This window comes from Temnothorax longispinosus, chromosome 10 (assembly GCF_030848805.1).
Source record: "Temnothorax longispinosus isolate EJ_2023e chromosome 10, Tlon_JGU_v1, whole genome shotgun sequence".
In the NCBI taxonomy this organism is placed as follows: Eukaryota; Metazoa; Arthropoda; class Insecta; order Hymenoptera; family Formicidae; genus Temnothorax; species Temnothorax longispinosus.
This window is the reverse complement of record NC_092367.1, coordinates 11,941,406-11,969,332: the sequence shown is the minus strand read 5'-3', so window position 1 is coordinate 11,969,332 and position 27,927 is coordinate 11,941,406. Positions and strand designations below refer to the sequence as shown.

Sequence of the window (27,927 nt, the reverse complement as noted above, 5' to 3'; positions counted from 1 at the left end):
TGTGTGTTACTTACGTCCACGACTACGACTGTCATATGTGCTTTGGCCCTTAAGCTAACCGTGGTTGGTGAAATTGGCCCTAATGCTAAGTCTACAATGCGAGTCGTAAAGTCGTGAGTCGTAAGAATTGCCATGTGAGTTCAATCTTATCAGTCTATAGGGCCAGGGTCTAAAGCCCGGTGTCCACTATGCAAAAACTGTGTCCAAGTTTCGGTTTAAGCCAATCAACTTGCAGGTCTTACAGAAAAGTAGCAGTTTCATTGGCTTAAACCGAAACTTGGACACAGTTCTTGCATCGTGGACACCGGGCTTAAAGCCTTGTGTACACGATACTAGAAATCGGTCCGAGTTTCAGTTTAAGCCAATAATGCTAAGACTCCATAGACGCGGAAACGCCATGCGGCAGAGTGCGTTGACCAATCACAAATTTTGATTTTGCCGCAGACGACTTGCGGCAGCCTTCTGATTGGTCAACGCACTCTACCGCACGGCGTTTCCGCGTCTATGGAGTCTTAGCATAAAACTGCTGCTTTTCTGTAAGAGCTGCAAGTTGATTGGCTTAAACCGAAACTCGGACCGATTTCTAGTATCGTGTACACAAGGCTTAAGGTGAAATTTCATGGGCAGTGAAAAGTAGCAGCAGATCGTACTGATTGGCTACAAAATAGAGAAGTTCTAGAAACTCGAGAACTTCTCTATTTTATAGCCAATCAGTACGATCTGCTGCTGCTTTTTACTGCCCATGAAATTTCACCTTTAAGCACAGTATATACAGTAGCGCAACTCTCCTGATTTCTTGTTGTCTAAAATGGAGTGCGCATGCGCGAAATAAGTAAGCGCCCACTAACACCATCTGAACGTCGTTCTCTGAACTTCTTTCTCAATTGCTCTTCCTTTCTCCGTTCTGCTCCGCTCCCTCTCAGAATTTAAATGGTCAGTTAAGTAAATGCCTATCTGTATTGGAACAGAAATTTGGAGAGAATTAGCTCAATTACCCACTGAATGCTATTGAGAGCTGTTAGAAGTGTTTGACAGACTCTGAATAACTACGTTTGTGATGAAAGTGAAAAGAGTTTAGGAGTATAAAGTGGTTACAAACCAGAAGGTAGGATAATTATTCATAATCATTGTACTTAAAATCAGTCATGCTTAAATTAAGAATATCGTTTATCTATTTATCTTGTGAAACTAACTCTGTGATACTCTAATATCTAGAAAGAATTGCTGTTTGATTCTACGTTGTCTACGAACGGTTACATTTCTGAAATACTTATTAAAATGCAAATTTCTGGCTGAAACAGACGTCAGATGATTCAGATATCGACTTCACAAAAGATAGTGGTGTCGATTTTGAAATGTCCAGCATGCATTCCACAATACAATACAATTTGTAAGTTATCATATAACAGCGTTTCATGATTTAATTCAGAATTTATATTTAAAGTAATGATTTTTTTTTCTTGTAGGGAAGGCCCATGGTTGAAACTATATGATACTTCCACCGTTTGAATTTTTAGTAAATTGCGGAAAGATCGATAACATATTCTCTCAGCAACATTTATCTAAAAAGATACAAGTACGTATTATACCATCTTATTACTTACAAAAAATTAATACGTCATTTAATATTAATGTGGCATATTATCAAATATTTTATTTTAATTAATATTGTTGCGGAATTTATAGATATATCTTGTTTCGATATAACAATAACAGCTAGCGCTCGGCAATGCACAAAATCTAAACGCAATACCGAGCGAGAAGGATTTCAAAATTTATATGATAGAAACAAAGCATGGAGATTTACATCCAGACACGGGTATTCCACCTTCTTTTGCGACAATAAAATCTGAAATGATTCTAGGCAAAAACCGCTAGTTTTTCATTGAAATGGGACGACCGACGAAAGTACATTTCTCTTTATCCCGGCTCAATCAACTTTATAACATACGGAATAAGGTAACTCAACAAAGAATGTATAACATATTCGTATATATTTTCAACAGTTCTAAATTATATCAATGTTCTAGGTATTATCGTGTTTTATTGATGACGACGTGCAAGTATCCTACAGAGAAGAATGAAACTACGGATATGGATTTGCAAAATATAGCAGTGTCAACGAAATCGAGGAAATTCAGTGTACCTAATTTACATTTAAATACAAGACAGGTTGTATTATCCTTGAAGACTGACACCGGAGCAGAAATTATTACCAGTTTAGCATCGTTAAACGGAAACCTATCGACACTTCTAAGACTAGACAGAATATATTCAAATCTATCCATAGATTCTTTCATTGTATCTGCTATCTTAAATGGGAATATCAAAGTGCTATTAAATCCATGGTGTTGCAACTTCGTATGTGGATTTTTGTATGTGGACTTTTGCTTACTCGGATTAGAACGGCTCTTAGGAGAAATTTTATAAATTTATAAACGCAATGCTCAATCCGGCGTATGGAAATCATTGAGATAATATAATACATATGTCCATTATTCTATCCAGATACATTTTATATAAGCCATAAATTACTGCCAATTGATTGATGCATATCTATCGAAGTACATATAGACTAGCTCTCATCCAATGAAGCATTAACGGAACGCGCGGAAGCGCGTCCGAATTCCGAAATACAACAATCGTCGCTGCTTCTGCGAAGTAACAATATGTTTGTAGAATTTCGAATCGTTACTTGACCACTCTTTCGGGACACTTTTATATTTTCATAATATATTTCATATTAGGTATACATTGATTATTTTGCATATAAAATTTTATTTTGCATGTCTGTATGTACGATAAATATGTCGCTCATATTATACGAATTGTTTGTTATAACAATTAATGATACAATATTTCAAATCTGTATACCAATTTAGTAATATAATCATTAATCGATATAGGAGTATCATGGATACTTCTATTTTATATTTTCCTATATTTATATTCCTAATTTCAGTGTTTATAATCCTAATATTCTGTCTGTAACATCGGATAAGAAAGAATCCTTCATAATCTATCCGAAAACAGTTTCTGCATCAGAAAGAACATAAAATGGATTAGTAAATACATTTCTTATCCTTTAGATACAAAGGAATTATTTTTCTATTCTATAAGAAATTGCAATGCATTCGAAATAGCGCTTAGATAGAGCTCTATTAGAATACTATCTAAACATAATTTCGAATATATTACGAATTCTTATGGAGTAGAAAAGTGATTTTTTTGTATCTGAAGAAGAACTCAGAATTGGTGACATAGAAAAGAATTTCTTTTGAACTCTTAAGAGTTGTTTTGGGACAGAAATAATATACGGAAAAAATACTTTAAAAATTTTTTTAATCGAGAATTTAAAAAGAATTCCTTTTCAATTTTCCGTGCTATCCGGGAACATATCGTCGTATTAAAATTAAAATTTCATTTATCGCATTTTAAATTAAAGCATGAATATAGTATATCTTATTTTTATTTTGGATGCATATATAAATTAAATCATTCGTTTATTTCATTTAATGTAATAAAACTATTTTATGTTAAATATTTTATAATTATAATTGTTTTCTTATAAGTATAATGTATAAAATATTATATTTTGCTTTTCGGTTGTTCAATATATGTTATATAACATTATATTTTCTAATAATTTACCTCAATACATTTATATTATTCAATCTGCAATCACATTTATATAATTTTATTTTTTCTCATTTTTGAATTTTTTTTCTTATTTTTAATAGATACATAATAAATATTTATCTTCATTATTTTCATTAAATTCAGATTAATTTCATGTAAAAGTGGAGTGAGAGCGGAGAAAGGAAGAGCAATTGAGAAAGAAGTTCAGAGAAAGACGTTGGGCGCGTAAAAAACCGCTCAATAGCACGTGATTGGCTCTTATACTTTTAGATCCAACGAATCAGCGTAGCGTGTCGATAAGACGACACTTAACAGTTGTGTCTGCCTGAACGTGGCCGTTCAGTTGGTGCTAGTGGGCGCTTACTTATTTCGCGCATGCGCACTCTATTTTGGACAACACTAACATCAAAGGCGCCGACAGAGAGTTGCGCTACTGTACAGGGTTGGGAAGTAACTAGTTACTTGTAACTAGTTACCGTTACAAGTTACTTTTTTTGGTAACTTACTGGTAACTGCGTTACATTTTTCTTTTGGTAACTGTAACGGTAACTTAGTTACATTTTTTCGGTAACTGTAACTAATTTAAGTTACTTTAATACAGTTACTTTTATAGTTAAGGTAAGTTTACACACGCAATGATTAGTGGCGCCAACTGACTGGCATTCATTGGCGCCAAAAACGAATTTGTTTAATAACAAACGATTTCAAGAATAGGTACCCAGACCTATAAGAATAGGTACTCTGATCTATAGTGTATGTGTCGGATTTATCTCATCTTGGAATGGTGGAAAGGTATAAGGTATAAGGTCGCACTCAGAGGTGTAACTGATTGTGAGTACAATCTACGAAGAGAAATTTCCCACACAAGGTATAAGCTATACTATACCGATTGCTGTGTGGCGCAAGGGGAGTTATGTCACACACGGTGCCTCCCGGATATCGTGTGCCCTTCGGGAATACGAACCAAATTCCAGACATTCGCGACTCTATCCGGATGAAATCGTGCGATCGCGGTATTTGTGGGACGAAAAATAGAATTTAGTTCCATTTTGTTCCAGAAATAACAATAAAGGCCCGCGCACAATGAAAAATATAAGGAACAAAGAAGATATTAGCGATTAGAAATAAGAAATCAGGAATAAAGCTGGTGTAGTATTAATACACGGCTTCCAATAAAATCTATTGCTTATGTTATTCATTGTTTCTGTTGCCTGCATTTTTCATCGTGCATCCAACTTTATTCTTGATTCTTTAGTCCTAATCGCTAATATCTGTTCCTTGTTTTTTATATTTTTTATTGTGCGGAGGCCTTAACAATTGAAATAATTCAAACAAAGTCCTCCAAGATATATGGTTTTCCTAGGGAGCGAACGACTAGAGGAGTCCCCAGTTGCGGAATCGGGTCTAACTAAAACTCGAGTTCACTATAGCAGCACTGCCAGACGTTGTTATAAAAAGCAGCTGCAGAGAGAAGGACAGGCTGAAAAAGCCCAAAGTCCTACTCTTCGGATACAAAGGACAAAGAGAGAAAGATATGGTCAACATGTGACACGTAAAAGCGTGTCTTTTTTTAAGCCACAATATTTCCAATCTGTCGGACAGTCACCCAGGCAAAAAGCCCAAGGTCACTGATCGAAGATTATGTTCTTGCGCCCAAGCGATTAAGATAAGAGCATAATCAGGATAGCCTTCTAGAACGAGGGCTAGATGTCGGTGAAGTGGGTGTGATCAGAAAGCTGATCAGCAGATCCTTGAACTTCGAGAGTGCGCTAGTTCCCACCTCTATGAGAAATTCCTGAGAAAGAAATAGCGTAATCATCTTTATATAAATGCGCCAATGAACAATCAGCGGATTAGCTAAAAAGCCTATTCACCGAGATCAAAATCAGGGATATTCCTTTCGATGCATTGCCAGCCGATGAGCTACTCAAACACCATTGGTACATGTGGAAGAGCCTGATTTGTCGGTTGAGGAGACCGACAGATCTCCTGTCGAAGAAAAATAATAATCTTTCTTCGACAGACAAAACACAGGTCTGGTAGCCAAGTCGTCGTAAGAGAGAGTGAAAGCAGGGATGTCAAGTGCGTCTATGTCGCTGCCTTGATCAGCGGCTTCTCCCAGGAAGCCTAAAAAACTGTTTCAAAAGGTAAAAGTGATCTAATAGCTCGCTCCACCATGCCAGGAGAATGTCTTATTTGCGTTGCTGCATCCATAATTCTGTTCACAAGTTCATCCCTATTGCGAGATTGTTCTGTATAAACTACTGACTTCATATGCCCCCAAAGAAAGTAGTCTAAGGATTTGAAAATGTTTCAAATATTCATATTAACTTTCAATAGTTGTGGTTCTGTTAGGAACATTTACGGAGATATGTTTAATGTTTATTAAACAATTTCAACTCTAAATGACTTCAATAACACACCCGGACCTCGAGTCATAGGACTCATAGGACACCCTGTATAATATGCATATATAATATTATAATATACATATATGTATATAATTTTAGTTTCATATATAATACATTTTATTTAAGAATTTTAAGTTTAAAATTATCATGTTAAAATTAAACTTTTTATTCTGTAATCTTGTTTTAACATTTTAAAAAAGTAACTGAAAAAGTAACTAATAGTTACTTTTTAAGTAACTGTAACTGTAACGAGTTACTTTTGAGAATCAGTAACTAGTAACTGTAACTAATTACTTTTTTGACTCGGTAACGATAACTGTAACTAGTTATTTTTAAAAAGTAACTTTCCCAACCCTGCTACTGTATATACTGTGGCTTAAGCGTATTCGTATGTATTTGACCGGAAATGAATGTCCGGGAAAGAATCTACCATATGAAATCGTTTGTATTTCGTATGAAGACTTTTGAAGTGCAATTGAAAAGGTTTGTGAGTCATTCGTTTAATTGTAATTAATTAATTATTTTTACACCATGCATTTAGCCGAAATAAATAAATTAATAAAAGTTTTTATACGGAATCGTTTGTATTTCGTATGAAGAGTTATGAAGTGTGATTAAAAAGGTTTGTGAGTCACCCAGATAATTTTAATTAAATATTTATAAACTCGGTAATTAGCCGAAATATAGATTTTTAGTTATTCATGTTAAAAGAAGAAGGCGCTAGTGTTTCCGAAGGTCCGTCTGCAATCAGAATTAATATAAACGTTTTAACCATTATTTTATAGTGAAATAAATAAATATACAGACCAATAAGCCTGTAATTATAAGCGATAGTTGCTAATTAAGTTTGTGACTCATATAATTTCATCTTGCAGAGGACCTACTTTTAAATTGAGCGCTTTTAAATGTATTATTATTATACTACCGATATCGATATATTATTAGTAATTTAATATTAAAGCTTGGACAGAGTGACGTAAACTAATTTGCTCATAGTATAACAAAGTATTATGCGTTTAAATTCTCGAAAGCTAGCTTCTTTACTATATGCTCTCTCTTTATGTCGATCAATTCAGATAAAAATCTTTCTTTCTCTCGCGATATTCCTAGAGTAAAACTGTACAAAAACTCAACGAAAGTGGCGATATTTTTCACGGATCTAGTTCGAGTCTCGGCTCTTGGGGAAGGTACGCATGTAGAAAGAGTACGCCAACACAGTTTATCCTGCTAAATGGTTATCAATCTCTATAAGTTCTTTATTGTTTACACATAAATTATTAGTTATTTGTGCAACAAGTGCTGGAAGATGAAAATTCACGGGTGCGGAGTTGACTCGCCTTCGGCTCGTGCGTCAACTCCGCACCCGTGAATTTTCATCTTCCAGCACGGCTTGCATACCCTATTTTATGTTGCAAGTGCGTGGAAAGTGGCCTATCACGCGCGTGTAGCGTGCGTAATAGGCCACTTTCCATGCACGTGTGACATAAAGAATATTTAAACGTTTCTTTTTTTTCGATGTCCTGTGAAATTGTACAATAGAGTTACAAATAAAGATAAAGCCACACTTTACGTATAATCTGATTCAGTCTTTGCTAATGTTACATAATAACGCGTAAACGTAGTAATTATTTGGTAAATTAATCGACATTTAGTAAATCCGGCATCATGTGAGCTATCACCTTGAATTCAGCATCTTTTGCTGGTTGAAAGCTCTCACATACGGCACGTACTGTATGCCCTCTATTAGTATCACACATTACATCTTCATATATTGATTGTACACCGATTTCTAAACGTGTGTATCTATGGAATTTTAATTTCACCGATGGACTCCTTCACGCTGGGGTCCAACGAGCTCAAGTTGAGATTGTTGGTCTGGTGCGAACTGGCAGAGTGTGCGAGATTACCGAAATTCGCCAATGGCGAGAGAAAGTGCGGTTTTGACGGTGAGCCCAGCAATTGTGGCCGTACTCCAGTACCTATCAGCTGCGCCAATTCTAACTGGGAGATGCATTTGACGACATCGAGCCACGACCTGCCTAGATAGTTGCCATCGGTGTGAGCTACTGTGATGAGAGTCTTGATGGTATCGATGTTCTTCACCTTCATTTCCGTAATTGGTGAATTAGCCGTCAACAAGGTGAATCTTGCCAAAGCTTGTACATAGGCATCGCGCTCGAGGCTCATATGAAAGATGCAGGCGATACGAATGGCACATCTAAAATATATATAACATATAAATAATATAAAGCACGAAAGGCACAGCCGTATAAATCTATTTTCCTTCGTTTCTCCGATTTCTTCTCACCTGATACCGTCCAAGCAGAGCGACGCGATCTCTGAATCGTCGCAGTCTTCAAGTCCGACGCTGAACGCCGTGAGGAATGGCGTCCAGACCATTTTGAACATCGGCTGCATGTGTTCCAGATGCTTCGCCGTAGTGAATGATGCCTGAACATGACTGACAGATTCCATCAAATTCTTCGCCGCCGTAGAAATTACTTCCATTTCCATGTTCCATAACAATCGTCGTTTCTTTTCACTAGATATCAGCTGTTTGCCGGCGAGCCGGCTATTATTAGGGTTCGACTTCATCTTAATCTCGTTGCCAGCGATTTCATCGTAGATCCTATTGGTAATTATTACATAATATTAATAATAATAAAATATAATTTAAAAAAATTAATAAAAATATACTAACAAAGATAAACTTAAATACAATAAAATTTTCTCAATATTAATAATTATATGTATGTAAAACATAATTTTTTAATTATAATTAACTTTAAAAATTGCTATACATACTTGATGTATCGTTCTTTGGTCATTTTGTTCTTAATCTGCGGCGAGCGCAAATCGGTGGACAGCATTATAATTGAGAAGCCGAGAACGTAGGCTGTATCCGCGCTCGTGAAGAGGCCGTTGTTAGGGTTACACTCGCAATAGCGACTGGCAAACTTTTCGATTAGTCGGTCGATCTTCTGTGCCTCGCCGGGCAGCCGAAAGCCCTCCAGGAAATACTTGAGTGCGGTTACTAGATCGCGTTCGGCAAAGTTCATCTGATCGATGTAATGGTACATTACCTGTGCAAACGGTATAACAAAATTAGTCATTATCTTAATTAATTAACATAATTATCGCGCAATAATCATAACATGATTTAGAGTTGATCAACCATGGTCGCTATTTATGTCTATAATTAGTATAGTCTATTAATTTCAATTGTTTTCTCCTCGTCACCTGGTTATGATTATGGTCGCCCAGAAAGTCTCCAATGGCGGTTTTGTCGAGCCGCTCGTCCAGGTGCAGCCACCTGGCCACGTCCTCCGGCGAAGTACCGAGCAGTCCTTGCTCCTGCAAGTACTGCACACCCTTGCCGGGCTTCCGACTAAAGATCTCGATACCGGCCTCCCATACCTCCTTTTGTTGTTTCTGTACTTCATACTGCTCCGGCGAGTCCGGCACCTCTTTGTTGCCAGTCAGACTGGAGACTGGAGTTGGCCGATGAGAGGCTGCCAGCGCTGCCGTAACGCAGTAGTGAGATCTCCGGCGTCGTATCCGGTGGATGTGACAATGGTTGCTGATCCGCTGGCACGCTGGGATTCACGTAAAGATCCCGACTCCACTCCACCATGCATTTCAGAATAGACACGAGGCACTCGAGACCACGGATGCGCATGGATTTCTCCTGAAAGAGCAAGACACTAATATTACAAACAAAACTTTATATTGCTTGTTTCGAAGAACATTCTCTGTTCCAAATAATACATTTATCCTGTCATCCTCTTTCTTATAACGCACCTGATTTGGCGATGCACCTAGCTCCAGAGCTTGACGACCTTGAGCAATCTTAGAGAGATCATTGACGAGCTTCTCGAAGAGATTCGCTGCTGAGAGATCGCAATCGTAGTTAACGTAGATGTCGACGACGCTCTGGGCATCCGCACAGATCCTCGTAAGCGCATATATGACCATCCACTTGTGCTCAAAAGAGCTGGTACAGGTCTCGAGGATGTTCATAAAGATCTCCTTGAAGAACACCTCAATCTGCATCTTGAGGTGCATCTTGAAACGGGCGAGCAGCGCCAGGAACAGCGCTAACGACAGCTCGAACACTTCCGGCACCAAAGACACGCCATTCTTCGACAGCGCGACACACAAGTACTGTTTAATGGCGATAACAAACATCTCGTTAGAGCGCAATATTGGACCGGCATTCTGCAAGATTCCCAGAAGTAACTGAAGCGACAAGATTTTGGAACGGAGCTCGTGCGATATTGGATCGGGAGTGTCGTCCGGCAGCGGTTTCATAGAGAGCTTGCAGAGAGCGCGAAACACCAGGACTGCATCATTTTGCAGCACATGGGTGAATTTTGCAGTTATCATGTTGTCATTCTCAGCAGCTGCCTCGTCACCGTTGTCCTCCGGACTGCCGTTCTCCAAACTGACTTCCTCTTCCAATGGCACCACGGATTTTACCACATCGTCAAGAATACTCTTGACAATTGTTTGAGAATCAATGTTATCATTACTAGGAGCATTCTTTGGACTAACCTCGGCTTCAGTTTCGCCGTTTGCTATGACAGAACCCTCCTGCTGATGTTCCCCATCAAGTCTCACGATCTCTTCCTCCGCCTGAGTCTCCATTCGTGCGAAGATCACGTTAATCATCTGCGTGAGAGTCGCATGGGCTGTCGTTTGATTCACCAGGTTGCGCGATGCCAAGTAAACGTTGTAAACAGTACGAATTGTTTAATAACAGTACCTTACTCTCGTGTACCTCCACATGCTGGCTTGTCATTACAGTCAGCAGAGCTTTAATAATCTGCAGCTGCACACCCTTATTGATCTGTGGACCGGTGAAGCAACCGCAGATTGTCTCGACAATGCGCACAATCAGCAACTTGTTAAGCTCCGTTGAATCAGGCACATTGCCAGTGAGATGGCTATATGCGACTTCTGCAGGCAGTCCAGTGCTGTGTCACCACAATCCGTAGTGACTAGCTCTGACATACTGATTCAAATGGCAAGAAGTACTTCTCAGCGGTAATGACATTTGAGTCGCTCAATTGGGCTGTGGCAGGGCGTTTGAGATAACCTCTTCACCCTGCACAGCTGGTACATCTTTGATCTCGTTACGGAGGTCCTCGGTCCTCTGCAAGACGGAATTATGAGTCACAAACTTAATTAGCAACTATCGTTTATAATTACAGGCTTATTAGTCTGTATATTTATTTATTTCACTATAAAATAATTTTTAAAACGTTTAACTTTGTCGGCAACCTTGTCGTTGTCGCTATCGCTATCGCTATCGCCTATTGTGCAAGGGGGTTTATATTAATTCTGATTGCAGACGGACCTTCGGGAACACTAGCGCCTTCTTCTTTTAACATGAATAACTAAAAATCTATATTTCGGCTAATTACCGAGTTTATAAATATTTAATTAAAATTATCTGGGTGACTCACAAACCTTTTTAATCACACTTCATAACTCTTCATACGAAATACAAACGATTCCGTATAAAAACTTTTATTAATTTATCTATTTCGGCTAAATGCATGGTGTAAAAATAATTAATTAATTACAATTAAACGAATGATTCACAAATCTTTTCAATTGCACTTCAAAAGTCTTCATACGAAATACAAACGATTTTATATGGTAGATTCTTTCCCGGACATTCATTTCCGGTCAAATACATACGAATCATACGAAGGGTGCATTCGGGGAGACGCTATTAACGCTATAAACGCAAACGCTATGAACTTCGTTCGAAGAGCCAATAGCGCGACAGCGATAGCAAGCTCCCCGAACGCAGCTTAAGCGCCAATGGTATTTCGTGCCTCACCTCGAAAATAATAGCGAAAATAGCGCGAGTGATGACGTCACGCTGCCTTTACAGTGACGTCATCATCGTATATCACAGCGCCACAAAGCGTCTCCTCGAACAGTTTTAGACGATAATTGTGCTAATAGCGTGCTCCCCGAATGCACCCGAAAGCGTGCCACCAATCATAATGAGCGCTCACTCAACAGTTGTGTTTCCTGAACGCGGCCAATGTGGAACTTTGCGTGGGAATTTCGTGTTCTGCCATAGCCTCCTAGGAGGCTATGGTTTTGCAACTGTTGGCGGTTGGCGGCAGTGGCAGACAGATAATTTTGAGTAACGATTTTTAGGTTACCTCGTATACTTCGCAATCTTCGCATAAGTGTGGCTTGAGCTGCGCGTCTGGAAGATATTGACGAAATGTCCAGAAGGAATCCCGGGGACGATTATAGAAAAGGTTTTGTTCATTTTATCTATTACACTGCCATTGAATGTAGATAACGCTCGTTAAAATCCGACGAGAAATTCAGAACGGTTATTTCCACGCAGACACTATTGGACACCGACACGCAGTCTTGTATAAAATATTAATTTCGTACGAATTACTTGAAAATTGATTTTCAGCTTATGATATCTTATGATAATTTCTTTGAAAGAAACGAACGACGTTAATTGCTTCTGATCGCGCGGTTATCTCTAGTCTCTCACTGCTGGCACTTTACAAAGAATTTATTTCATACCAAAAGCGCGATTGTCATTGCTTTTTTTTTGCGTCAAATTTTTCAAGTATTTAATTCCTAATGTATGCACACTTACATTAAAAATTATTGTGTGGTACTATTTAAAATAAAATTTAAAATAACTTGATGTTTCTATATTAACATTTTATGAATATTATTATGAATATTTTATGAATATATTATACATATATGTATATTAATTTTCTAGAAAATATGAAATAATCATATGCTATATATATATATATATATATATATATATATATATATAATGTAATTCTATAGAATTAAATCATTTTAACTTTATTTCACAGCTTTAGACAGCTAATTGTTGAATTTGTAGGGCATTGCCTGCATTAAGTATAACCCGCTTAAAGATTTCCGGTTAAAAAGTCAACTTTGTTTAACTTGATCTGAACTTTGCCAGTGTTTGACGTTGTCAGGGTCAAGTGTCTACAGAACCGTGGACAGGAGAGAGGATGACAGAGATAGGGACCGCTCGCCGCTCAGAGCCGAGGAACGCTGCGATACAGATGATTGCGATCAGTCAGATGCAAGGAAACAGAAGTTGGTGTTTGGCTTTGGGAAAAAGACAAGTGGCAACGAGCAGAAGAAGGGAATTCAAATTAAATTAGGTTCCGTCTCCGTAAGTAAAACATTCATGTCGACCCTGATGCTCTGCACACATTTCTTTCCACATGAAAACCTCTTTCCTTGCACAAAATCCCACTCTTACATATAAGAAACTCTCCTTTGTATAGAAGTCGACTGTGAAGGCAACGACAGTACAAAAACCGACGGTAGCCTCGGTGTTCAATGCGGACGAGGATGACGAACCAGAGGAGATGCCAGCAGAAGCGAGGATGAGGATGCGAAATATTGGGCGTGAAACACCAACATCAGCTGGACCAAATTCATTCGGCAAGACAAAGCAGGGATTCTGCGACTCAAAAAAGATATTCGAGAAGACGCTAAAGAAAGCAATGGAGGAAGCAAACAAATGATTTTACATATATATGTGTATATTGAAAAATTATTACTTTTAACTTGTACATTAATTTTAAATATTTACTAGAAACTTTGTTCTTGCTGAAGTTTAATGCAAGTATTTTTATGACATGTAATTAATTCATTGGCAGAATTCAGATTTAAAATTTCGACTCAACCTAGAGAATGTTAGATGATATGTGCAAAATCATGTATGATAAATCTATATCTATAAAGTACTCACGCTCCACGAGCCTGACGATTCCGAGTTTTTCCATGTAATAGTGACTTATTATTCTGCATTACAATAAAACATTACATATATTTTACCCATCTCTCCCTCGAAATAATAAAAATAATGTTGATCTGTACTTTATGATGTTAGGTAAATGAAGCATCCTTCCAAATTAGTTTTAAAATTTTTCATTTATATCGAAAAATTAACTTTACATAATAAAATTATTTCCTGTTCTGTTGACCTTGGCGCAGATCCTGGAAACAAGAAATAATATATGTACGCTGCGCTATGGATTTTGTAATTATAAAATCATTATATCTACTCATACGAGCAAAGTGATCAGATGTAAATTTATTGGAAATCGTCAAACGTTACCCTGTTGTATTGTACAATTTTATTACAAATGGTCATTTAAAACTTTCATAAAGCAAGTTTACTTATGCTTCCAACTTAGATCAAGTTAAGAACATGAATTTACAGGTTTTTAATATATTATCTCAATTAAACAAACTGAAATCTATTTATATAGACAATTACCCTTGGAAAGTTGCGAACAGGAGGCGTTCTTATACGACGATCCGCCTTGGATCTATTCCGCACCACTTTGGAGTGAATGGCGCAGGAGACGCAGTAATGAAGTTTAGCATATAACTTGGGAAGCTGATATGATTGATAAAAGCTGGCCTCGGTTATGTCTCTGACGGCAGCAGCCTCTACAATGTTACGAATGACAAACTTCTTGATGGCCTTATCCTTGGGGACACAGCGAGCACAATTGGTACAGCGGACTGGATTTACATGACCGCGACCGTGCTTGGCACGTCCACCGTTCCTGCGTTTACAAGTCTGACAAGTAAACAGAAATGAATTAGATGTATATTAACGCAGGTAGCGTGTCAGAAACACAACGGTCATAAATACTGTTTGTGGCAGTGGCTCAATCATATGAATGTGAATATATTTAGTATATATTATATTGTATAGTATATAACATAATATAAATTGGATATATAGTATGCGTGTTATATACAGCCATTGACAAAATTATTAGGCACCCTTTTTCTTCTGAATATCTTGGAACTGAATGAGTGTAAAGCTTTTTGTTGGTTTTATCCTATTGGCCTTCTGAATGGTTCAAATAATTGAGGTACATATACTACGTTTATGCGAGCGTTACTTCTGTAGTAACTTACGATAATTCACTCGTTTACGCGGAGTAAAATATCGTAAGTTACTACAGAACTAACGCTCGTGTAAACGTAGTATTTGTACCTAATTGTTTGAACCATTCACAAAATCAATTAAGATGAAAATAATACGTTAGCAGAAAACTCATTCATTCCAAGAGTGTGGCTGTGTGTGTGTGTGTGTGTGTAGTATAAATCAATTATAATAAAAGTTGTCACTAACATCCATACATGCACCATGTGATACACACACGACATTAGGCTAGGATATAATTCGCTCTCGAGTCCTCGCTCCCGTCGATTTTTACGATAAATCGCGAACGTACTTTGCCTGCATTTCTAGAATTAACTTAAGATTAGATTCAACGCTCATTATATCTTCGCGACGATCAAATAATGCGGCGACCACATGGCCAGTAGCCCAGAGGGGGAAGAGCAGCTTTAGCGAAAGGATGTTAATCCACCGCGAAATTTACGTCTCTAACATGCGACCCATGTTCGGCCTTAGTGACATCGAGGAAATGTCGTGTGCGCGAAACACATAGTGCGAGAATTCGAATAAATTGTGAGTGATAAACAATCCGTATTACCATTTTGTATCGAGAACTACACAGAAGAGGTCCAGAACGGAAGCACCCAATGACACTACAATGCAAGATAGAAGTGCCTCACCCGTTTCGATCCACACAACCGCACTTCCGGCCATGGTGTAATAAAGAAAAGAAGTGTGCTCTGTTACGTCACGATTATTGGACAAATCGATATAAACCGCGATGTGTGCTTTTCACTTAGCGACTCAAGTCGACACAAGCGTCATTCTGTCTCTTTTCAACATCTAGTGAGCAACAAAGATAGAATGACGCTTGTGTCGACTTGTGTCGTTAACTGGAAAGCACCTGATAACTCTGTTCTTTTCTTCTTCCAGCACTACTACCTCGGCGTAGTGGAAAGAAGTAGGGATCCTCCAGAGAGGGATCGGACTAAGCGGGTATCGTTTTCTATTGGTCGGCGGCCATTTGTCTCAAAACCGGAAACAGAGAGAGAAAGAGCGAGCGAGTAAAGGTGAAATTTCATGGGCAGTGAAAAGCAGCAGCAGATTGTACTGATTGGCTATAAAATAGAGAAGTTCTCGAGTTCCTAGAACTTCTCTATTTTGTAGCCAATCAGTACGATCTGCTGCTACTTTTCACTGTCCATGAAATTTCACCTTAAGAGAGACAGCCATACAGACTGGGCAGACTGGGCCACTGGGCTGCGATCAGTTATGGCGGTAATACATGAGAGAATGCGTGATTTCGTGCTTTTCTTCGCCGCTGATCCTCATTTCTACGACTATTTTTACCGATTTTTACGTGACTCTAAAGTGAGTGTGAATGCGTGAAAGTATTGATCTCGACCCGAGGCATCTATTAGGTAAGCATATAACGCCGCGTAACTGATACGTTTCTTATATTATGCGTTGATGCCGTTGACCCATGTTATTTTACGCTATGCTGAAAAAATGTAAAGGAAAAAAACTACAGTCATAATTTGCATGTAGTTTATTAACATATTACATAACCTATACAATTATTTATAAATACGTATGTTTTATTTACAGAAAAAGAAATATGACGGGTTGCAGTGCGGATTATTGTACGAACTCATCGAGCAAAGGCTTCCAAATGTGTAGATTCCCACAAGAAGAGAAAAGAGGAAAAACTGTGGATCGCTAATGTTAACCGTGCAGACTGGGTTCCTGGAGTGAGTTCGACATTGTGTTCAGTAAGTATGGTACAAACATAATATATTTATTTGACTTATGTCCATTTTTACCAATATAGATTAATTTTAATCACGGTTTAATCTTTTTCTAGTTCTTAAAATTAGAGAAAGATAAAAGGTAAGTTAAGCCAAAGTCAAAGTTAATCTGCATTGGTAGAAATGGATATTAATGATAAGAAAAAGTTTTAAAATAAATTTTGCTTATTTAAAAGTTAATGTTCTTTGCATTTTTTATAAAAAAGATCACTATAAGTATTAATTACTACTTATCATTTTTACTATTAACTATTACTTATTATTTTTAAGGACTAAATAGAATTAACAAAAATAACAAAGTTTTAATACACAAAAATAATCTATATTTTATTGTTATTTCTTATTTTTCTAATTAAATTGCTCAATATTTTTTTCAGATTTATTTCTCAGATGAGATGTGGGAAAAAACACGGGGAGGTAAACGCCGCTTGAAATCTACAGCAGTTCCAACTATTTTTGGTGATCGTCTGATACCAGTAAATACATCTGAAGAAGATGATGAATCAAGGAATATTCCTGCTCATAAAAATTTTAATTAAACATCCGCAAGAAGCACAGGAAGAAATACCCGTAAATAATGGTAAGATCTCATTACATTACAGTAGTACATTTATTAGTAGTAATATAAAAACAATTAAACTGATCTGTTCCAATTTGAAACAGGTAAAAACGTGGATTATTCCCGCGGAATTTGATCACGCCGAGGCGGAGTCGAGGCACTTGATTTACGAAGCGGACACCGATGCGGATCACAAGCTGACGAAAAACGAGATTTTGGATAAATACGACATCTTTGTCGGATCTCAGGCGACGGACTTTGGAGAGGCGTTAGCGAGGCACGATGAGTTTTAACGAGGTGCAATCTCATAAGAAAAAGAAATTACTAACGAACAAATTACTTATAATACTTAAAGCTATTTAAGATCTAGTTTATCTACGAAAAAGAATATTTATCTACTTGCCTTAATAAATAGATGTGTTATATATCAGTGGGTATTCACATAATTGATACAGTAGATAGAAGAAATGCATGAAATGCTATAACTGCCAAAAATTGTGACTGAAGGATATAATATCGAAGTGTGTGCCTGTAAATCTAAAAACAACTCTATGCCCTGCAACTCAACAGTAAGAAATACACATTCACTGTTAATTATTTCTGTAGCTACAGTCGTTTCACTGTTTATGTATAAAATTTTTGAAATTCCCTGACACTTTCGGCTTATTCTATTTCTTTGATATGAATAATTGTACAAATTATGTATATTTGATATTTATTACAATTTATGTGTGCAACTATTAATCAAGCGTATATCTTTTTACAATTTTGTAGAACGCGCAATATGTATTTAAATTACATACAGAGACTAGTAAATCATGTAATATATAACGCAATTGAATAAATAAATACTCATGTATATGGAAATATGAGGAGAAAAAAAGATAATATAAACTCTGAAATAACAATAACATATACGTAACAAAATTGACTAATTGTAAGAATAATTCAATGTTATATTCAATTCAAAATATAATATGTTTCTTCAGAAGAGAAATATTTCATCATTTCACATATTCAAAGAATGTTCGACCTTAATATATACATATTATTACGTATGGAAGTATTACAAATTAGAATTTCGTACATCATCTTACATTTCAAAGGAAAAAAAAGTTCATTAACGAAGGATATGATAAAGTTACGTATGGCATTCTAGCTGCGTAGAAAATTAGGACTTATTCGCACATCTGAAGCAACGAATTAATTGTAATGTCTTTCTTGCCATGATTGACATCATATACTGATTTGATAACTTCCTTGTCAATATTTGGAAACATTTCTGCGATCTGCAGAAATGTTGTTAAATGTTGTTATCATCACTTGTTTTGACAGTTTGTGTATCAATAGGTTAAATTATTACTATAATGCCCGATCTACAATAGCTGTAGTAAGCTGTAGTAAGCCTCAAGCCGTAAGAAATTGACCAATTACAGGCGGATGTGAGGAAAATAATCGACTGTGATTGGTCAATTTCTTACATCTTGAGGCTTACTACAGCTATTGTAGATCGGGCATAATGTAATAGGAATCATGGTGTAAATAGACAGGTGAAGCATTCCCGATGCTGCGCACTCGTTCAGTTTTTGAACCAATCAGCGCGCGACCTTTTTTGCGAGAAAAGCAATATGGCTGCTTCCATCAATTCGTAGTCCGTTACGTCCGTTAGGGCTGGTTTATAATAGCCGTAACCGTTGATTTAAGCCGTAATCTTTAAGAAATTGACCAATCACAGTCGATTATTCTTCTCACATTCGACTGTAATTGGTCAATTTCTTAAAGATTACGGCTTAAATCAACGGTTACGGCTATTATAAATCAACCCTTATCCGTCGCGTGCGTCTGTTGTGCGGGAAATATTTTGTGTTCAACTTTTGCGACTTTAATAAAACATACGCAGTAAGTAGTAAATATAATTAATGTTGAGAGGCATTTATATTGGTTGATATTTGCTAAATAACCCAAGTAGCAAAAAAATATTTTTCAACGTTTTTAAAAACATTTTTAGTAATAAAAAAAATATTTAAAAAACGTTTAAATTAATAGAACAGATCCTTTTTTTCTTATTAAAAAAGTATTTATTTTATTGATTTTTTCATTATTCACTGGCAATTTAAATTCTTATTTTTGCTGTATTTATTTTAACATTGTAAAAAAAACGTTTTTTTAACATTAAAAAAATGTGTTTTTAATTATTTTAAAAAATTAAAGAATTTATTGCGAAAAATATTACCTCAGACGCTCTTCACGAAATGAGGGAGGTTCCAGATTCGAATCCTGGCTGAGGTAATATTTTTCGCAATAAATTCTTTACAGTTTTTTAAAATAATTAATTCGCGTCGTATTATGTATTATGTATTATGTATTATGTATTATGTATTATGTATTATGTATTATGTATTATGTATTATGTATTATGCGTCGTATTATGTGCGTTGTATTATGATCATCTAGGAATCATGCCGACTTGTTGCGTGAGAAATTGCAAAAGTCGTTCCGGTGGAGCTACGAAAACGAAAGACATCAAGTTCTTTCCATTTCCGCAAAATCGCGAATTAAAAGAAAAATGGCTCGAAGCTTGCCACCGAGAAGAAGAAAATTTAAACATAAACAGCGGTAAATTTCAAGAATCATTTGAATTCGTATACAGTATAAAAACGTTACCTAATTTTATTCTGTTTGAATAAAATATTTATTTTTTTCGTTACATGTCTTTTTATTATTATTTAAAGTAAATTGCGTTTCAACCGAGGTTTCAACCCTTCTTCCTCACACTATAATTCAGAATCTACACTGTGGACGTGCGGTTAATTGACTCTAATCAAATTACGTAACCAAACTAGAACAGAATTAAAACAGAAGTTTAATAAATAAACTAATAAATGTAAGTTTAATTGTCATTAGTTTATTTATTTATTTAAGGTTTTATCTAAAATTTTACATGATTCACACATTTTTATTTCTTATAAGCGAACTTCACCTTAAAGTGAGCGCAACAAAATGGGTCGCCTCCTGATTGGTTCAACCGCCAAAGCTGCCGCCATTATGCGCAATGCTTCACCTTGTTTTTTACACCATGATAGGAATTATACAATTAAGCTAAATAACACGCGCGTAGCGCGCGTCGATCATGTCTAATTATATAAAATATACACATTTGCATCGAAACACGTTTGAATTTTGCCGCTGAACATACCACTTCCGGTTTTGAGACAAATGGCGACGGTTAGTCCGATCCCTCTCTGGAGGATCCCTAGAAAGAAGCTTCTCCTTTGTTATTTCGGGAAAGTCTGCATGCACTGACTATATCCCGGGACTGGCGAGAGGTGTCGTTGTCGTTGTCGGAACGGTGCGTGGAAAAACTCAACAAAGTAAAGGTGGAAGCACATAAAATTGCAGGAACCATAAGCAGAAGGCAGAAGCCATATGCGCATGCGCTATGGTATCCGTAGAGCTCTACGGATACCATAGCGCATGCGCATATGGCTTCTGCTTTCTGCTCATGGCTCCTGCAATTTTATGTGCTTCCACCTTTAGCCCCCCCAAGTGGATTAAATTAACCTCATAGAAGTTAGCCGGACAATTTCGACTTATGATATTTTTTTTTTTTTACGAATCGATTATTGTTAGTCGTTTGTTATTGATTGTTAGACTAATTAGAACGTTTGTTAGTTAATAGTTTTTACGTAATCACGAAAATAATTTTTAGTGTTAATTTTGCCGGTAAATATATAATTCTTTACAATTTTCGATTCAAACCGTGGTCAATCGATGCGGAATCGTTTGTTAGTTTCGAATATACTAATTAAAACGTTTGTTAGATCACGGTTTCGCTAAAAAAAGCGAAAAACTGTATATCGTTTAGCTGCCGGAGAGTGGGGGTGAGACGTAGAATATGTAGTGGTTTCGGAACGCGGTAATTCTTCAGTTTATAGCTACCCCAGCACAAAAATCGATAAAATTAGGCTTATTCGACGCGTTTTTACACGAAACAGAAGAATCTGGCAGAAAAAAGTGTCGCTCTGCTCCGCGACGCGAAATATTAATCGTTAAAGTTGACAGAAATCAGGTTATGATTCCTGTCATACCGACGAGCTGTAGTGACTACGAACATGCCCTGTGACCATATGCGCATGCTCAGTGGCCGCACGCGCATGCAAAAGTGCGCGAATTTGAAACGTATGTATACTTATATAATAGTCCAGTCACTATGTACAAAAAAACGGATTATAAAAGACATAATTCTGACCCAAGATTTTTCTTTTGGGGGGTGTTGGGAGGCTCAAGAAAAGCTTAATCTCAAGTTTTCGACCTCTGTTTCCCGCTTGCTTTTTTTACGGGAGTAAAAAATGTGAAAAAATGGTTTTTCCGCGATAACTCGGTTTCTAATAAAGTTACAAGGTCGAATTGGAGCTCATTTTAAAGCTTTTTTTACGCTCTACAAATTATGTTGTATGACATTTTTACGTATGATCGATTGTTTTCGGGGCATCGAACGAGAAAGGGAAATAAAAAAGTATGATATTTAGTTTTTTTTTCTTTTTACTCATTATTGTCGTCCGAAATTGCAAAAATGCTTCAAATAAAACTTGTAGAGCGTAAAAAACCTACAATTTTCATTTGTTATTCATTTCATTTAGTTGAAAATTACGCCTTGTAGAGCGCCTCAAAGTGGAGAGTCGTCGCCATCGCGTCAGCGGCGCGTTGGTTACGTCGATACGCGGCACCGAACGCTTTTGCTAAGATTTCAGACTTCATTGTTTTTTTCATTGTTTTTGTTGGAATATGAGTAATTTCTCCGCTACACGTGATCAACTGATGTGCGGCGCTGTATGCGCGAGAGTGTGTGAGTGCGTGTCGCGCGACTGGGGAGCGCTGTGTGGTGCTGAACTGAGCGGTACGTATCGAACCATGAAAGCCGGCCCGAATTCATAGTCGTTTCTCGAATCTTAGATTTCGTTTCCAATCTCAAATTTCGGCTCTCAGGTCTCAAATCTCCAGCCTCAAATTTCAGTGGTAGTGGCTAATCATTAAATTCAGTCCTTCATGACTAAGCGAGAGTGGAGACACCTGAGTATTAAAATCTCAAATAATTTTGAAAAGTTGAAGATCATAGCTGCAAAAGTATTCACAATCATTCGCGATAAATCTTTAATTATCTTTAATTATCTTGGCTGTCGTACCTGATTGGTATAATGGAGATTTATAATAAGGTATAAACAATGATACATAACCTTCAATCAAAGAATATAGATTTCTTTGCTTTGATTCTAATTTTATAGATTGTAATAATTAATAAAATTTATACTTTAGGTAAACGAATTAGCGAAAAAGTCCACGCCAAAATTTACGGACACTGAAAAAATATTATTATTGTCAATTATTGAAGATGTGAAAGAAATTGTGGAGAGTCCAAAAACTGACGGCCCAAGTGTAGAGAAAAAGAAGGCAATTTGGGAACTTATTACAGAACAATATGCAAATAGTGCATTAAACAGTGGCTTTTCTGTAAGGACAGAAGCACAATTAAAGAGATGCTGGACTAATTTAAAATATAGGTATTTTATAAATTTATTATATCTATATATGGAGGAGTAAAAAGCATAGTATGGTGTAAGTCAAATTTTTAAAATTATTATCTCGTGTGCATAGATGCAATCTATACAATATATAAATTGCGTCTATGCACACGAGTCAATATTTTAAAAAATTTGACTTATATCACTATATGGCTTTTATCCCTCCATATGTAGATAGAGAGAGAGAGAGAGATGGATTAGACCGTCGTGAGACAGGTTAAGTTTTACCCTACTGATGACCAGTCATTGCGATAGTAATCCTGCTCAGGTACGAGAGGACCGCAGGTTCGGACATTTGGTTCACGCACTCGTCGAGCGGCCGGTGGGTGCGAAGCTACCATCCGTGGGATTAGTGCCTGAACGCCTCTAAGGCCGTATCCTCTCTAGTCAAAGGTGGCAATGATATCTCTAGGAGTCTCGTGAGTCGAAAGGCTCAAAACAATGTGACACACTTACTAGGCGGCCGTCCCCCCCGGGGGGAGAGGGAGAGAGAGGGAGAGAGAGAGAGGGGAGCCGAGGGAGATGGAGAGAGAGATCTCCTCTCTCTCTCTAGAGGGGGACTCTCTCTCTCTCTCTCTCTCTCTTCTCTCCTCTCTCCTCTCTGCCTCCTCTCTATCTTGCTCTCTCTGCTCTTCTTCTCTCTCTCTCTCTCGCTACTGCTATCAACAGAGAGGCTAGAGATCTATAGAGCGAGCGGTTTCTCTCCAGATCTTCTCTCTCTATCGGTTAGAAGAGTCTCGCGTCTCTCTCTCTCGTCTCTATAATCTTCTCTATGTTTGATTTTCTTATGTAGATTGATTCTTTATTTATGCCATAGTCTATGACTTTAGGCAAAATGGCAATTACAAAGAAGAAAAGAAATATATATATAAAATAGAGTTAGCGAGTAGACAAATAATAGTAACAATCAACAATAAAAACAAAAATAGAATTGATAAAAACAGTATTACTACAGCAGATGCACGCAAAGCTGAGGATGATGCGCAGACTGTAAACAACGGAAAGCAAATTACAAAGCAAAGTCGCTAGAATGGTTGGAAAGAAAAAGTAGATAAAATAATTGATAATAACTGATATGTAATGTTAACTTGACTAATTATAACTAATATGTAATATGTTGACACTCTTAATGAAGCGATGAACGATCAGAGAGGCTCACAATGGGATCGTGAACAGAGCTAAGCTCGCGCGAGAAAAGATGATCATGTAACTTACGCTTGAAAATGGCGATGGTCGATGACGAAGTGACATCAATAGGAAGCGAGTTCCACAAGTAGATACCCGCGAGGTGAAAGGACCTGTGATACGCCTCAGTACGGTGGTTAGGAATGTGAAAAGAGTGCGGTAGCGCAAGACGTGACGAACGTCTGACGGAGGGATCAAGGCTAGTAAAAATATCCGAGAGATAGCCAGGAGACATGCCGTGAGTAATCTTAAACATCTCAACACCAAGAAAGTACAGGCGTCGGTTTTTAACCGACAGCCAGCCGAGACGATGACGGTAGGGGGTGATATGTGCGTCACGCCTAAGGTTGAAGATGAAGCGAATAGTACAGTTGATAAGCCTCTGAAGCTTGGTGTTGAGCTCGTCTGACACATCGTTGTAAACAAGTGAGCAGTAGTCCAAGAGGGGCCAAATCAAGGTAGTAATAAGTTTGACACGCAGATTGTGTGATAGTGAGTTTTTGTGGAACTTCAATTTATACAGCGTGAAGTACCCTCTTGGATATGTGCAAGACGTGGCTTCTCCATGAAAGATCAGAGCTCATGATGACTCCGAGGTTTCGCGCCTCTCTAACAAATAGAATGGAGGTGCCATTGACGGAAATGAGAGGAAGATCATTTATGCTTAAATGCTGAACTTGGTGCCTGCTACCCAGAATCAAGACCTTTGATTTGCCAAGATTGAGGGTCAGCCCGTTAGCCGCAGCAAACTCAGAGATGACACCTACATCGTGTGCCACAAGCTGCAGAGCAGTGTTGAGATGGCTAAGAAGGCATCTGCGATAGATCTGAGTGTCGTCGGCGAATATGATGCGCTCAGTGAATCTTAGAAAGGCGCCGATGTCGTTGATAAATAAGGAAAACAGAAGAGGACCCAAAACGGATCCTTGAGGAACACCAGAAGTGACCGAGAGCCAATCGGAGAGCTCACCATCCAAGTCAACAACAGCTTGGGAGCGACCTGTAAGGTAAGAAAAGATTAGTTTAAGAGCAAGATTGGAGAAACCCAATTTTCTAAGCTTGGTCAACAAAAGGAGATGACAGACAGTGTCGAAGGCCTTGCTGAAGTCAAAGAGGACAAGGATCAGCACTTCACCCACATCAACACCGCATTTAATGTCGTGAAGCAGTCGCAATAGAGCGGACTGAGTGGAGAAACCTCTGCGGTACCCCGACTGCCGATTGTCGAGAAGATGGTGAGAGTTGATGAAATCAGTGATTTGGCTGTGCAAAACTCTTTCGAATAACTTGGAGAGCTCACACAGATTGGCAATGGGCCTGGTTTCAGATGGAGAAGATGGTGATTTAACCTTGGACAATGGGCGTAATATGGCTCGCTTCCACAATGATGGAAAGTAGCCTAAATTAAGACAACTATTGAAGAAAGATGTAATAAGATTAACGATGGAAGGCAAAGCCAAGGCGATAGGGTACAGTGGTAAGTGATCACAACCAGAGGCGAGAGAAGCGGAGGATGAAGAGGCCCATTAAGGAGCGTAGGTTGTCATAAGATGTAGGATAAGAGAGAGAGAGAGAGAGAGAGAGAGAAAGAGAAACTATTTGCGTGTCTTATTACATATGTCCTCCGGGGCGAAGCCCGGGTAACCAGCTCGTATATATATATATATATATATATATAAACTTTGCATAGTGTGTGGTGATGTTCTCGTTTGCGGGTATGTATGTTATCGGCGGAAGCAAATTAAGAACTGTCACGACTTTTTGCACTCCCGGACCGCTCCGGGACGTGTGCCGGATCAAAAGGACTTAGGAGAGCGGGATAGTAGGCGTCTCCAGTGGTTTCCTCGCACCTCCGATACTCCACGAAATGTTCCGAATGTTGGGCGCCAGACGCGTACATTCGTGTCCACGAAATCGCGAAAACCTAAACGAGACGCAAAACGAAGTGTGTGGAGGTGCGTGGAATCGGCTAGCTTGACCTAATCACGGGCGGGGTTAATGAAGGGCAGCGCGATATCCGGCGGGGTGACACGTAAATTTGTAACTCAGTCTGATAACAAAGAAAATAACATTTATTGAGTACTGGTTGTCGAGAAAATAACAACGTTTATCCATCCGGCTTCGATCAAACACAAAATAAAGCCAATAACAAATCAAGAATAGCCGGTGGCGGGATGCCTGGATTTATTCCACAGAAACAATCTTTAACGCGGCTATTAAACATACGCGAAGCAAAGCTTATTGTAGGCACACGGAAGGCGCAGTTCTCAAACACTTAAGAGTAATAATACTAACGCGAGATACGAAAAGTAACGAAAAATGTCGCGAAGTGGTGGTGCACCACGCTCGATGCGCGTGAACACCACGCCCGTCCGAGAATTCCATCGCCAGGCTATCTTAATCTACACGAGAATTTTCTAAATGGGCGCAACACGGAGGCGTCGAGATTTGTGACAATACAAGGAATACTATTTCTAACGCAAAATTCGAGGTCATCGCGAGCAGGGCGGGACGCCATAGGGCGTAACGCAAGGAATACCGAACGCAAGGGGCTTGTGAACGAAAGTTTCTCAACGCGAGAGCAAACCTAACGTAACTACTCCATCGACACCAATGGAAGTTTGACACAATTAGCAACCCATAATAACGAGATCCGAACACAATCGATACGCTAACACCCGACGCGGAAACACAAGAATTTTCCGACGCGAAGAAACGGTAACACAATTTACGAAGTACCGGCCCGTATGCTGCCGTACATCAAGGTCGCGAGAACGACGCAATATACTCGCGATATCGAACTCATTAACGCGCCTATCACGATCTCCAGGGATTCGCCATAACGCTTGTACCACGGTTCCGCGGCCACGATACCATCCCGAGGCCCTTCGCTCTCGTTATCGATCGCGAAATTACACTCGATCTTAACATGCGTCATCCCGAGCGAGAGCGTGCACCGGAGGGCGGTGTCGTGGCTTTACATTTCGCGATTTGCGGGCAACCTCACCGGTGATACGCCTCCTCCTGGGCTCCTCGCCGTCGCCTTCCACCAACGATCCTCGATCCGCCAGATAACGATCGAAATACCCGACTCGGGGTGGCTATCGCGTATCTTAATCAAAACGTATTTTCTCGCCGACGGACGACCAGAGAGTGAAACGCTAGACCCGCTCGATCGCGGAATCGATACGGTACCCCTTCCTGAGGGGCGCGCGAGCCAATCGGGCGCGAGCTTGCAAGCCCGCGGTGTCCCGGCGCAGTGCTGTCGATACGAGATCCTTCGGGGGCGGGCAACGGTCCCTCGGCGGCGTACAACTCCTCGAATTTTGTCCTTAGCGGCGGACGGAACTTCGCTCGTGCCGGTGTGCCTCCGGTTTGACCCTGGGGCGGTGGCCAGCCACCCCGTGGGTCGGTGTTTTGTGGAGATCATTTGCTGAAGCCGGGTTTTTACCCAGGCGTCTGGGGCCCCGCTATTGGCGGCCTCGTCCGTCGCTGCCACACGTGCCGCACGCCTGCCGCGTTGCTCTCGCCAGTCCGTGATCTCTGCTGCTTCCGTGTTTGCCACCCCTCCTCAGTTATCAATCGTCCTTGATTTCCTTCGCCGATTACTCCCTCGAAGGTTTGCCGTGGTGTGGGTGAGGTGCCGCGCGTATTACATTGCATAAAAACAAAAGAAAGTAATCAGAATGCGGAAACGCGATTAAATACGACTCCTGGAGATCTCGCCGTTGCCTCCCTGGTCCGTCCCTGGGCGCGAAATTCCGCGTCTGGTGAC

General features: G+C 38.8%; 2 protein-coding genes, 6 long non-coding RNA genes and 1 pseudogene across 9 annotated transcripts in view; 5 read left to right on the top strand and 4 right to left on the bottom strand.

Moving 5' to 3' along the window:
* Positions 1-743: 743 nt before the first annotated feature.
* Positions 744-2,498, top strand: LOC139820376 (uncharacterized). Of its 2 annotated transcripts, XR_011733954.1 has the most exons (4): positions 744-1,390; positions 1,467-1,576; positions 1,687-1,959; positions 2,031-2,498. It is a non-coding gene; the product is annotated as an uncharacterized lncRNA (long non-coding RNA). The 2 variants fall into 2 exon arrangements; XR_011733953.1 differs by lacking the exons at positions 744-1,390; positions 1,467-1,576 and having other exon boundaries at positions 1,603-1,959.
* A 3,265-nt stretch (positions 2,499-5,763) lies between these two features.
* LOC139820713 (uncharacterized) overlaps positions 5,764-27,927 on the bottom strand; it is a 54,218-nt gene continuing 32,054 nt past the window's right edge. Inside the window, exon 2 of the long non-coding RNA XR_011734095.1 lies at positions 5,764-6,791. This is a non-coding gene — a long non-coding RNA (uncharacterized lncRNA). The remainder of the gene's footprint in view (positions 6,792-27,927) is intronic.
* Positions 7,279-12,069, bottom strand: LOC139820225 (brefeldin A-inhibited guanine nucleotide-exchange protein 1-like; annotated as a pseudogene).
* LOC139820709 (PEST proteolytic signal-containing nuclear protein) lies at positions 12,179-13,975 on the top strand. Its single transcript, XM_071791172.1, has 3 exons — positions 12,179-12,337; positions 13,061-13,263; positions 13,379-13,975. The coding sequence occupies exons 1-3, from the start codon at positions 12,301-12,303 to the stop codon at positions 13,619-13,621; spliced, it is 483 nt and encodes a 160-aa protein (XP_071647273.1). The 5' UTR covers positions 12,179-12,300; the 3' UTR covers positions 13,622-13,975.
* Rps26 (ribosomal protein S26) lies at positions 14,012-15,775 on the bottom strand. The gene is made up of 3 exons (XM_071791173.1): positions 15,620-15,775; positions 14,380-14,688; positions 14,012-14,096 (listed from the first exon to the last, which is right to left on the bottom strand). Exons 1-3 carry the CDS (start codon positions 15,620-15,622, stop codon positions 14,064-14,066), a joined length of 345 nt encoding a protein of 114 aa, XP_071647274.1. The 5' UTR covers positions 15,623-15,775; the 3' UTR covers positions 14,012-14,063.
* LOC139820555 (uncharacterized) lies at positions 16,269-18,041 on the top strand. The gene is made up of 4 exons (XR_011734010.1): positions 16,269-16,442; positions 16,630-16,793; positions 17,207-17,409; positions 17,493-18,041. It is a non-coding gene; the product is annotated as an uncharacterized lncRNA (long non-coding RNA).
* On the bottom strand, positions 17,803-19,094 carry LOC139820556 (uncharacterized). Its single transcript, XR_011734011.1, has 2 exons — positions 18,534-19,094; positions 17,803-17,873 (listed from the first exon to the last, which is right to left on the bottom strand). It is a non-coding gene; the product is annotated as an uncharacterized lncRNA (long non-coding RNA).
* Positions 19,225-20,412, top strand: LOC139820355 (uncharacterized). The gene is made up of 3 exons (XR_011733947.1): positions 19,225-19,287; positions 19,843-20,004; positions 20,121-20,412. It is a non-coding gene; the product is annotated as an uncharacterized lncRNA (long non-coding RNA).
* On the top strand, positions 22,273-23,139 carry LOC139820785 (uncharacterized). The gene is made up of 3 exons (XR_011734111.1): positions 22,273-22,285; positions 22,375-22,601; positions 22,702-23,139. It is a non-coding gene; the product is annotated as an uncharacterized lncRNA (long non-coding RNA).